The 12,974-nt window shown below is 47.2% G+C and overlaps 1 protein-coding gene across 1 annotated transcript in view; it reads right to left on the bottom strand.

Moving 5' to 3' along the window:
• The window catches only part of Bpifa3 (BPI fold containing family A, member 3), a 12,500-nt gene extending 2,758 nt beyond the window's left edge, over positions 1-9,742 (bottom strand). Inside the window, exons 1-6 of the mRNA XM_013010680.1 lie at positions 9,619-9,742; positions 4,951-5,098; positions 4,543-4,650; positions 3,608-3,757; positions 2,910-2,994; positions 2,431-2,494 (exon numbers count right to left, since the gene is read on the bottom strand). Of these exons, the coding sequence (XP_012866134.1) occupies positions 2,431-2,494; positions 2,910-2,994; positions 3,608-3,757; positions 4,543-4,650; positions 4,951-5,098; positions 9,619-9,742 (679 nt within the window). The remainder of the gene's footprint in view (positions 1-2,430; positions 2,495-2,909; positions 2,995-3,607; positions 3,758-4,542; positions 4,651-4,950; positions 5,099-9,618) is intronic.
• Positions 9,743-12,974: the final 3,232 nt, after the last annotated feature.

The raw sequence follows: 12,974 nt of genomic DNA, 5'->3' as shown, positions 1-12,974 counted from the left end.
TGTGTGTGTGTGTGTGTGTGTGTGTGTGTGTGTGACACACCTGTACTGGGGCTTAAATTCACAGATCTTAGCTTTTTTTTTTTTTTTTTTTTTTTTTTGTCGGTCATGGGGCTTGAACTCTGGGCCTGGGCGCTGTCCCTGTGCTCTTCAGCTCAAGGCAAGTGCTCTACCTCTTGAGCCACAGCACCACTTCCATTTTTCTAGTGGCTTATTGGAGTCTCATGGGCTTTTCTGCCCGGGCTGGCTTTGAACCATGATCCTCAGATCTCAGCCTCCTGAGTAGCTAGGATTACAGGCGTGAGCCACCGGTGCCCAGCTGCTCTTAGCTTTTTTGTTCAAGGCTGGCACTCTACCCCTTGAGACTCAATTTGATTTTCAGCTTTTTGCTGGTTATTTGGAGATGAGTCTCACGAACTCTTTTTGAGGGAAGGGGTCAGTTGTGAGGCTTGAACTCAAGGCCTGGGTGCTGTCCCTGAGCTCCTTTTTGCTCAAGGCTACTACTCTACCACTTTGAGCCACAGCTCCACTTCTGGGATTAGTTTTGTTTGGTGGTTAATTGGAGATAAAAGTCTCATGGAACTTTCCTGCCCAGGCTGGCTTTGAACTGCTGATTACAGGTGTGAACCACCAGCTGTCATGTACTATTATGTGAATTGGCAATCTTTAGATCTCAGGCTCCTGAATAGCTCAGATTACAGGTGTGAGCCTCCAGCTCCCTGAGCTATTCTTTTGAAAGCCATTTGGAGCATTCGGGGCTCTTGCAATCACTGTTGTCATGCATGTCCTGTCTGGGGTGCCCCTATGCCCCTGCGTGTGTATTTCTGCTGTGTACACAGTGTGTGGTGCACCTGCTAGTCATGACAGGCTTGGGGCTCAGCTTTGGTCACTGCCTTCAGTTTCCTGAAGTGGTGGTCTGATTTCTCTCCCATTCTGGGGGTTCTGTATCGTGAAAGAATTTTTCTTCTTTTTGTTGGTCGTGGGGCTTGAATTCAGGGCCTGAGTGCCGCCTTGAGCTTTTGTGCTCAAGGCTAGCACTTTACCACTTTGAGCCACAACACCTCTTCAGTTTTCTAGTGCTTATTTGGGGATAAAGAATCACAGATTTTCCTGCCCAGGCTGGCTTCGAACATAGATCCTCAGATCTCAGCCTCTTGAGTAGCTAGGATTACAGGTGTGAGCCACTGGTGACAGGCTAAGAGATCTTGTGTGTGTGTGTGTGTGTGTGTATGTGTGTGTGAGAGAGAGAGCTGTGGGGCTTGAACTCAGGGTCTGGGTGCTGTCCCTGAGCTCTTTTACTCAAGGCTAGTGCTCTACCACTTTGAGCCACAGCATCACTTCCCCTATGAGATTTTTACATCCATTTTATAGATGACAATTCGCCCTGATTTCACTGCAATATGTTTTGCGGAGCCCACCATTGGTGCCAGTTCTGTGGAGGCAGGGGGCTGGGAACCCACACGTACGCGTGTGGCACAGGGTCCGTGCCCTCCCTTCTCCTCAGGTGGAATCTAATTTGAATTCAGGCATGTTCTTGCATGTCGGCTCTGCTGCTCTTTCTCTACCCCTCCTGGGAGCTCGTTAAGTGTGAGCACCTAGTAAATGCTCAGTAAGGGTGAGAGCTCAGTCCCTTCTCAGCGGCCATGAGCCCAGCCCCACGCCAGGAGAGCTTGCTCTGGTATCGGATGGCTAGTGAAAACACAGAGGTGTTCGTTCTCAGGGCCCAGGCAGCGGGAGGGAGACTGTGCACTCTTCCAATGCATTTATGATAGAAGAGGAGAGGTTGTTCACAGGGCAGGTGTTCACGGGTGCAGGGCAGAAGCCTCTGGCTGGGGAGACATGACAAGGTGAAGTCTTCCCTGCTTCACAGCACACTGCAGAGGGCCCTGAGGCCTGGGGTTTGTCTGGACTCAAGGTTGTTCAAGTTCACCAGCAGCAACCTGTTCTGAAAGCAGGGGAAGCTTCAGTCCCCAGCTGGCCCTTCCGCCCCAGGCACATGCTGGCGGGGGGGGGGGCTGGAGTGGGGGGGAGCTTTCCTCCTTCCAGCCTCCAAGGCCTGGAGGATGGTGAACTCTATGAGGGCTGGGTCTGTGACTGCCAGCCCCTCCCCCAGCCAGTCCCTGGGGCAGGGCTGGACCCCCTGCCCCCCTCCTGGAATTGAGTAGAACTCTTGAAGAAGCCAGGTCCCCTGGCTTGGTGGCTTGGCAGATTCCAGCCTGCTTGGCAGGGTCCCTTTACTGTCTCAGCTCAATCAAGGCCTCTATGACAGGGACACTTCTCACAGGTTCTCATGGCATGCGTAGCAGCCCCCCCCCCCTCCCGCAGCTGGCCTCTCAAGGACCAGGGGGTGCTGGCTTTGCCAGGAGATAGGGTATCCTAATTTCAGCACTTGCCAATCCCTAGGAGTTTGCCTTGGCTGGCTCAGGTACTCACCCATGAGTCCTTGCAACAACTTCACATCCAACTGCCCGAGGATCTCGCCAATCAGAGGGCACACCTAGGCCATCAGCCAAGACACAAGGTCAGCCCAGGGGCTGGGCTGGGAGCCCGGGTGTGGGTGAGGCTGGGGACGCCCAGGCCACTGGGTTTCCAGAAGGATCCCTGGCAAGAAGGGCTCCATACTGAGCCCATCTACACACTAGGCACCAGGTCCTGTGTCGTCTCCCTGAATCTCCATGCTCTATTTGACAGGGACTGCCATGGTTCCTGAGCTACCGATGGGGAAATGGAGGCTCGGGGCAGTTTCCCCCAAGGAAATGCATCTAATGGCAAAACAAAACCGTAATTGAGCCTTTCAGGGTTGTAGAGCGCTGAGGGTTGAAATCCTCTGCTAAGTGGTCTGTGTGTACGTCCTGACCCGCAGACTCAAGGAGGCCCACAGGCTAGTTTTGTGTACTTTTTCTCAAATGTACCTGATTTTCCACCAGATTTGGGATGATTTTCCCCAGGTTCTCTTTGAGGCTGTGAAGAGTTTGTTTCATCTTAGATGGGATGGTCCTAGAAAGAGAGGCAGGCACACGGGACAGAGGGGTTGACTCCGTGCAATGCTCAGGCCTGGTGGGTGCCGAGTGCACTTTCACACTCTTCCAATCCACCTGGCCCTGTACAAGAGGCTTTACAGCCAGCCACAGTCAAAGGGGAGCTCAGAGAGGTCCTGTGGCCTGCCCAAAGTCACACCACAAAGAGAAACACTGTAGAGAAGACAGGAAGGACATTCCTGTCCTTGCCCAATGAAAAGGCATTGGGCATGTGCAAAGGCCCCAGGAGTGTAAAAATACATGGCATATTATGAAGGAGTGGGGTGTTCTAAGATCCAGGAGGGTGAGGAGCTGCAGAATGAGGCAGTGGGGATGACAACTGGGGGCTCTGGTGACATTCTGGAGGTTTCTCTTCACACCAAGGGAGTTGGAGAGCAGGTGGGAGAATGGAGTGAGGTCTGAGCAGGGACGGCGGGAAGGAAGGGCTTGGGAGGTGGCAGTGCTGCCGGCTCCACCTTGGGAGGCACAGGAAGAGGGTGTGGAGGGTGGGGTCTGCTTTGGACCTGTCAGGAGGAGGCAGGGATGGGAGGCTGCAGCCTGAGCCCCGGGCGGGCAGGACAGGGGAGGCTTACTCAGTGAGACTGGTTGTGCTCACGCTGCCTGGCTCCATGCGGCACCTGCCCAGCACCAGATCTCTCCTGCCAAACTGATCTTTCTCCAGCCAGAACTCCACAGAGAGGTCCATGTGCGCATGTGTCTTGAAGATGTCTACGTTGAAGGGCCTGGGGGAGGGGACAGAGAGGAAGAGGCAGGAAATGGGGAGACAAGGTGGGGGGCAGGAGCACCCAAGCCCACACCCACAGGCGGCTAGAGACAAAGATGTCGTTCTTTCTTTCTTTTTCTTTTCTTCTCTTTCTTTTCTTCCCTTTTTGGTGCTGGGTGTGAACCCAGACCTTTTTTTTTTTCTTTTTTGCCATTCCTGGGGCTTGAACTCAGGGCCTGGGCACTATCTCTGAGCTGCTTTTGCTCAGAGCTAGCACTCTATAACATGAGCTACAGTGCCACTTCCAACCTTTTCCGTTTATGTGGTACTGAGGAATCGAACCCAGGGCTTCATGCATGTTAGGCATTAAGCCACATTTCCAGCCCAAACCCAGAACTTTGGCACTGACCTCACCAGCCCCAGAGTGACATGAAAACCCTTTAAGTAGGCCAGCAGCCTTTGGAAATTATCTCTACTTTCAAATCTTTCCCCATCTCTTTTACTCATAGACCTCAGGATGGCCATGATTCATCTTCACTAGCCATTTCCACTGGCACTCTCTCTCTCTCTCTCTCCCCCTCTCTCTCCCCCTCTTCTCTCCCTCTCCTCTCTCTCTCTGAAAGAAAATGAAAGTTCAGAGGTGTGAAGTAAGTTTCCCAAGGTCACACAGCCAATGAGTTCAGAAACCAGAATTTGAATATAGATGGGGGTTGGAAAGATCTGGATTTCCCAATTTTCCCTTAGCTCCCAGGCCTCCAGCAAGAAGGAACTGTGTCGTGCAGACACTACTTCTGTGGAACTCACAGTCTCAATTCCATGTCAAAATCAAGGGAGATGTTTGCCAAGATCCATTCCTTCTGGTCAGACATCTGGATTCCCCCACAATCCAGCTGCACATTGCTAATGTTGACACTACACAGGGAGAAAACAGGCTGTTGGGGTGACGAGCTGAATATAGTCAAGACCTTGTGCTGAGAAACCAAGCCGTCCTGTCTGCACAGAGGGCTGGCCTCTCTCTTTCTCTCTCTCTCTCTCTCTCTCTCTCACACACACACACCCCAAAGCCCCATCTTCTGGGCCTTCTGCTTTATCTCCTTTCAATTTCCCTTTCTTCCCTCTTCACCAGCTTTTTGCTCGCTTCCTCTCAGATTTGTCCTCTGAGTCAGAGCTCTACTGAGAGCCTGGGGCCAAGGAAAGGGCTTAGGGTCTCACCTGATCTCTTGCTGCCGGAAGTTCATGCTACCAATTAGCCAGCCCACCATCCCGGGGACTACCTGCCCTGAGATGTTCACACTGTCCACATGGTGGATGCTCTGGATCCGGCCTTCTGCGTTGTGCTCCAGGAGGCCTTGGGCAATGACTGGAGATGGAGAAGGGACAATGATTTGTGTATCATTGTGGAAAAGGCCAAGGGGGTGGGAGGGGAAGGAGGCCTGGGGTACAGACCAGTGCACTCTTTTCTTGCTAAGATTGGTCAAGTCACCATGTCTCCCACCCCCATGAATCTGTGTACCAGGCCTGCGAAGAAGTCCACCCCGCACTGTATACTTAAGTCCAGAGCACAGGGTTAACATACAAGACAGCGGTTGCCAGAGAGGTTGATGGAGGACAGAAAGAGGTTGGTATATATGGAGAGAATACAAATTACCTCATCTCATGCTTGGGAGAAATTGTAGGACTAATTGATTAGAATTTCCAATAAAAAAGACTAAGTCTCAAAAAGAAGGGAATTTTCAAAGCGAAGAATACACTAACTCCTAACTCTCTGAGCTCCTTAATCCCTGTTCTTTGCTTTACTCTTTTTCCTTTTCCTTTTCTTTACCCTTTTTCCTTTCCTTTTCCTCCTTCTTTCCTTTCCTTCCATCTTTTCCATGAATGCATGCATCCATCCTTCCCTCATTCCAATCTGATGCTGACTTGGCTTAAATGCTCTCCTGATTCCTGATCCAGGTAAGGCTGTTGATTATCTAAGCCATTATTGTGTGGTTCACTGTTGGGAAACCCTTGATGTTCAACATTGTCACGTGACCCAATCAGAATAAACAGAAGATTTTTGTGTTCCATGTTGGAGGGGGAAGGCTCTTTCTCTTTCTCCTATTGGATAGGAACAGGACAACTTGTAGTTACTATGGTCACTGACTATCACTTTCCTAACATTCATTATCAACCTGAAGATGACAAAGCTGATCCTGGCAGAACCGAGAAATGAACAACATCCAGGCCAGATGGAAGCTCTGAGCTTCTCTCTGGGCTGAAGCAGACCTGGAGTATGTCCTATTTATGGCTTTTAGTCTTGTGAAATTTTCACTTTTTCATTGTTCAAGCTGGGTTAACTGGGGTTTCTGGGACTTGCTGCAAACTCTGTAGCTGACATGAAAGATGATGATAGTGCATAAACATTCACAGCCCACACAGCACTGTGCACCTGTTTCTCTTTATTTAATCCCCCTGAAAACCCATCCACGAACACTCCAACTGCACCATTGTACAGTGGAGGCTGTGTGGGCCACAGCCTCACACCAACATGTGTGATAATCCAGGAAAAATAGATGTAACAGATGACAGTAAATTTAAAATGTTGAATTTTGGCAAGGAAAAATAGAAAACATCTGTATTGTAAGAAATTGAGAAGTGTCTTAGTTTTTGAAGAAATAACTAAAGCTTCTTACCTGGGCAGACACATGGAAGGTTTGTGGTTGTTTTGTTTTGTTTTTTGTCAGTTGTGGGCCTGAGCGCTGTCCCTCAGCTCTTTAACTCAAGGCTACCGCTCTACCACTTGAGCCACAGCACCACTTCTGGCTTTTTCTGCTTATGTAGAGCCTCATGCATGTGAGGAAAGCACTCTACCACTGAGCCACCTTCCCAGCCCCTTGTGAGTTTTTTAAAATTACTATAAAGAAGAATTGGAAAGAAAATAGAAAAAAGGTATGTTAGGTCCATCCCTTGAGGCTTATATAAATTGCTTGGCTTCAAAGACAAAAGAAGAAAGTTTGTGTGTGTGTGTGTGTGTGTGTGTGTGTGTGTGTGTGTGTGCGCGCGCGTGTGTGTGCATATGCACGCATGTGCATGCAAGTGCATGCATGTGCACATGTGCATGTTTTGTACTCTTGCTTAGGTTTTTCATTCTACCACTTGAACCATATCTCCAGTTCCAGCTTTTTGCTGGTTAATTGGGAATAAGTCTCTTGGATTTGTCTGCTGAAGCTGGCTTTGAACTGGGATCCTCAGATCTCAGCCTCTTGAGTAGCTAGGGTTTCAGCCACCATGCTCAACTCATGAATTAGTTTTATATATATTAAAAAATGTGGTTTGAAATCAGCCCAGGGATAAAAGTCTCCATGAGACTCATCTCCAATTAATTACATAAAAACCAGGAGTGGAGCTGTAGCTGTAGTGACAGAGTGCTTGCCTTGAGCACCAAGAGGCTCAGGGACAGCACCTAGACCCTGAGTTCAAGCCCCACAACTGACCCAAAAAAATGTGCTGAATTCTAACTAGAGAGGGGCATGGGTGTGGGGGATAGAAAGAAGTTAAAGGAGTATAAAAATACAGTTAAAGGAATTGGGTCTGCTTCCCTATAGCACACTAGGAGAATTATTGGTTACAACAATCTATAATATATTTTAAAATAACTAGAAAAGTATAAAATTTCCCCCTACACAGAAATTATTAATGTTTGAGGAGACAGATATGCTAGCTTACTGATTTAATATACTTATTGTATACATATATCAAACTATTGCACTATACCCCATACATATGCACAAATAATCTGTCTTAACAAGAATAATAACATGAAACATTATTTTAGTCAATGGCTTTCAATGCTTAAGAAAAGGACAAAGAAAAATTTGCTAATACTCTAAATAATTTATTAGCTTACAAATATCTAATACATTGTCATTTAATTCAGAAATTCATGGATGGTTCAATAGCAGAAATTCAATCAACACAATTTATTATTTAAAATATTAGGAAAAAAGTATTGACTAACTCTTAAATGCAAAAAAATTGTCAAAGGCCAATACTGATTTATGATTAAGAAAAATATATGAAGGTAGGAATATAAAGAACTGTCTTGATCCAGGCATAGTGACTCATGCCTGTAATCACAACACTTGGGAGGCTGAGACAGAATGATTTTTAATTCAAGTTTAGCCCGAGGAACATAATGAGTTCAAGAGCATAGGCTACACATAATGAGGCCCTTTCTAAAACTAAACAAATAGGCAGACAATAACAAAAACCCCTAAACTTCCTTATGCAATAAAAACTATATTCTCAAAACCTAAAAATAGCCTATTTAGAAGAGAATTCTTGATACATTTCCATTCCTGTAGAGTGTCCTAGCTATAATTCAAGATAAGAAAGGTACAGAAAGCCTATGGGAGCATGAGGAAGTATGAGAGGAAAGATAAAGTTATATTGGGGAGGTAGAAGAGGAAGGAAAAAGGGGTGAAGAAGAAGGGGAGAGAAAGTAATAGAGGGGCTGATTCTGTGCATGTATGAAATACAGTAATGGAACCGCTTACTATATGCAATATAATATACCCCGAGAAATAAACATTCTTCAAAGCCAAAGAACGTTAGAAAAATGAGAATGCAAACAGAGAAAGGAACCAAAAATAAGAACTTGGAATTCAAAGAATTCAAGACAGTTAACAAAATTAGGATGACATGCTTGAATTTCCCACCCAACAGATAAAGACATTAAAACAATTAAGCACTCAACTACACACCAGCCTCACCGAAAATGAGAAAGACAATGGTATAATGGAACTCTCTCTCTCTCTCTCTCTCTCTCTCCAAGGTGACTGTATTTGGAGACAGTCCTTCAGAATGGTAAATAAGGTCAAGTGTGATCACAGGGTCTCAGTCCTAATCTGCTAGGATGTGTGACCTTGTAAGAAGAGGAAAAGACACCAGAGATGACTTTCTTTCAAAGCCATATGAGAATGCATAGCAAAGGTGACTATCTACAAACAGGCAACACAAACTTCACCAGAAATCAACCCTGACAGCACCTTGAATTTCTGGGCTCCAGAACAGCTAGATAACGACTTGTTTATACTCCCTTCCCTTCCTGTTTGGAGTCTTATTATAAGGCAGTCCAAGTAGAAGGATACACATAGATGTCCCCTAGGGGCAGGAAGGTGAAGAGTCAGGAGTGCTCATGTATTTCTGGCATGGATGTAGACCACAACCATTCTGGAGAAGGTTCCAGCAGTTTGGGTCAAATTGAGCCTGCATCTCCTCTGGAAAGACAGCTTTGGCAGCTGTCCTCCATCTGGTACATCCCAGAGTGATTCTCCCCTATAAAACAAGGCTATATCCAGGCATGCTCATTTTGGTGCAGGCTACAGTAGTGGGACCAAATAGGAGTTCACTCCTAGAGTGATGGTCAAGTAAGCAAAGATAGATAAACCCATGGGTCTCTCTGTACCAACCAAAGCAATATGATGTCAATGACATGTGGAGAGAAATAAAAACCAGAGTGAGTGACATACATCAGTACATTTGCATAAGTTCCATGACTTCCTGTAATGGGTATAGGCATAGTCAGATACATATACTTAGCCCAGGACAGTGTCTGCAATAACTGTGGAGGCAAGAGAGTGAAGATAAGAGAGAGGAAAAAACTTTAACAAAAAAGGAAAGGTAGGACTTTAAGGGATTTATGAGAGTTATGATCTACTATGAATTTGCATATAACCAACTCACTCTCGATCTCCTGGAAGAAGGTTCTAAGAGGGACTTAGAAAAAAAAGATCAAGAAAGTAAAAGACTGAGCAGAGGTCACTTAGCTCTTAATGGGAGATCCCAAGCTGTGCCTTCCCTCAACCCTGCAGACATCAGGCCAAGCAGTGGGGCTGAGCTTACTTCTTGCCAGGATGGACTTGCTGCCTGGGTGAGCTGTGACCAGGCCAGGCCAAGGCTGCTTGTGCAATGCCAAAGGCAAGGCCAGAAATCCGAGGAGGAAAAGGAGACTCCAGAGTAGATGCATGTCAGGTTTTGGGACCTGCAGATGTCAAGAAGAGTAGATGGGACCTAGAGAGCTGACTGTCAGGGTGGCCACCTGGACAGATGGGCTCATGGTTTTCTACAAGCAAGAGTCACCGGAGCTTTCCCCAGCATGCCGTGGGAGGTGGTGCAGTGAACTCTGGCAGCTGCTCCTAGGGGGAGGCCAGGCTCAGGAGAGAGGCCTGGTTGCTTGGAGACATTCACCAAAGCCCACTATTGGGTCATCCAGCAGGAGTCCTCTCCCAGGCCCTGGCACAGGCAGCAGATGGGGGACTCTTTAGTGAATGAGTGAATGAGTAAATGAAGGAATGAGGATGGCTAAACCCTATTCTGCCCAATATTACTAGAGAGAGGGTTATGGGGTGTTTTGTTTGTTTGCAAAAAATAATGCGTAGATGAAATTAAGAACTAATGATTTTTTTTTTTGGCCATGGGGCTTGAACTCTGGGCCTGGGCACTGTCCCTCAGCTCTTCAGCTCAAGGTAAGCACTCTACCACTTGAGCCACAGCACCACTTCCAGTTTTCTGGTGGTTAATTTGAGAGAAGAGTCTCATGGACTTTTCTGACTGGCTTTGAACCATGATTCTCCGATCTCAGCCTCCTGAGTAGCTAGGATTACAGGAGTGAGCCACTGGCACCCAGCCTAATGAATGTTTTTGTGACTAAATTACTGAACAAAATGAATGAAGATGACTGTGTGAGTCAGCTTTGCAGTGCTGTGACAAAACACCAGAAACAAACACATTAAAAGGAGAAAAGGTTTATTTATCTTGGCTCATAGTTTCTGAGGTTGCTCTGCCCAGTTCCTTCGGAGATCTTTGGTGAGTCCATCTATCATGGCAAAACATTGATAGGAAAGAGCTGCTCATCTCATGGCAGCCAGGAAGTAGAGATCACTTTAAAAAATAATAATAAAATCTCTTTCCTGAAAGCCAATAATTATGACTCCATAAAAGGCTTAATCCATTGATGAGCTCAAAGCTTTTGTGACTGGGTCACCTCCCAATTACATTACAGCATTGAGAATTGACACAGTTACCTCCCAATCACGTCTCAGCATTGAAGACTGTTCCTTCAGCCTAGGAGGTTTCAGGAGACATGGAAGATCCAAACTATAATAATGGCTTTGAATCCTCTCTGAATCACCAAACTGCAGGTATATTGAGAGAGTGTGTGTGTATGTAGTTCTGATATCTATGGCAACTCCTATGCTCACCTCATGGTAATACTAACATGTGCTTATTAAATGATATAACTGAGTGAATATGTGATTGGATGGCTAAATGGATGGGTGGGTGGGTAGACAGCTGGATCTCATCTTTTCAGATAAGCTACAGGAGGAACCACAGTCTTGAAGCCAAACTATCAAGTTTTCTTTGGAGCCCTGGGCTAGGAGTTGAGCAGGGAATTCTGTCCAAATCTCCTGTCCTCATGCCAGGAAATGTCACCACAATACATCCATGCAGATGTTCCAGTTCCAGCCCCTGGAAGTGCCCTGGACTTGTCTCCTACCACTCATTTGTCAGACGATGCTGTTCACACATCCAGAACCTGACTCCATCTAATAATCCCTCCTTATCTAGCACCTCCATGGCCTGACTCCTGCAAAGAGTCCTACATGGCTCTCAGATTTTTCCCTTGTCTGCCTAGAGTCTCTTTCCTATATTGGTGCCTCAGCAACCATCTGAACACATAGCTGAGACCATGCTGGTCCTCTGCTCAAAACTCTTCATGGCTTCCCATTGTACTCAGAGTACCACACTCCATGCATGGCCTCCCAGACCCAATAGAATCCCTGTACCCTATCTGATTCATCCCTCTTTTCCCCAGCCCCACAGGCCTGGGGCTTACAATTCCACAGCCATGAGCACCAAAACAAAAGCACTTGTCACTGACCTTGTGTTCTCCCTTCAGATCTAGGGGAAGGGCAAGATGCCACACAGATAAGAGAGGGAAACCTGGCCTTGGCAAATCTCCCTGAAGCCCTGGACCCACCCTTGGGTCACCCCTTGATTTTGTAAGAGGACCACACTGAGAGCTCCGTTCTGGTGTTGGCTTTCCAGTATGTGAGGCCCTTTCTCAGCGTTTACACTCCCCTTGGAGCTGTTTGTAGAATATCAGTTACTTCCGAGTGTACTTTTCTAATTTTCCGGGTCTTGTGTAACCAGTCAGGATTTTGTTATTCTTGTGAAAAGAACTGGAAAATCACAGACACCACTGATGGCAGCAAACCTGGTGTCCGAGTCACGGGGGTTGGGGTGGGGACACTTCTGGCCCGGCCTGCTCTCCTTTGTGCTTCCTAGGGCTGCAGACTCTCAGCCTGAGGTGTTGGAGGGTGCAGCCTCAGACCTTGAGGCATGACCAGGGAGAAAAACTAGAGGGATGAGTTTGAGGCCAGCCTGGACTACACAGGGAGATGCTATTGAGAGGAATATTGGCATGAGTGAGCACTCTGAGGTATATAAAGTGCATAGATGCATGCCAGATGTGGATGGAGACATTGTTCCAGGTGGCGAGGAAGAGGAAGAGCAGGTGGGGAGGGCTGTGCCATCGTCATTAAAGGTGGCGGGTGTTATCAAGTTTGGGGGAACATGAGCACTGAATCAGAGTTCCCTGGCCCTGTGCAGGAGCAGTCATAGATGATGTAGAGTGAGTTATTTTAAGGAGTTGGAGGAAGAAATCAATTTATGGAGGCCTCAAGAAGCAGATGATAATGAGGAACATAGAAACATATTTTGGTGACAAAAGAATTGGAGCTTTCAAAGCCCCGATAAGCTTTACCTAATAAGACATTGTAGATTCTCAGAGGAGGCTGTGGTCCAGCCCTCAAGGCTGGATGAGGGGAAGGTGTCTGGGCAGCTGGAACTCCCCAGAGCCATGGATTCAGGTCAGAGAATATTGCAGACAAGACAGGAGGCTCTGTTCCTGGTCTGGAGGAGCTGCACATCAGAATGCAACAGCTACTTCGGAGACCCGGGAAGAAACAAGCCAGCGTTGTCCCTCACTTTCCAGTTCTGCCTCTGCCTTCTGCCCCACTTCTCCCAGGTGGCAGCATGGAGCCAGGTCCACTGGCAGCTCTGAGCAATGGTGGGAAGAGCATGGGGAATGGCAAACTCAAACTGCCTAGGTGGTGACCAGGCGAATGACATTCCAGAGAGGATATCAGCAGTGGGACCTGCTTTGCAGTGGGACAGACCAAGTGTTGAGTTTTTTA

This window comes from Dipodomys ordii, unplaced genomic scaffold (assembly GCF_000151885.1).
Source record: "Dipodomys ordii isolate 6190 unplaced genomic scaffold, Dord_2.0 Scaffold13, whole genome shotgun sequence".
Taxonomy (NCBI): Eukaryota; Metazoa; Chordata; class Mammalia; order Rodentia; family Heteromyidae; genus Dipodomys; species Dipodomys ordii.
This window is presented reverse-complemented; position numbering and strand designations above follow the sequence as displayed.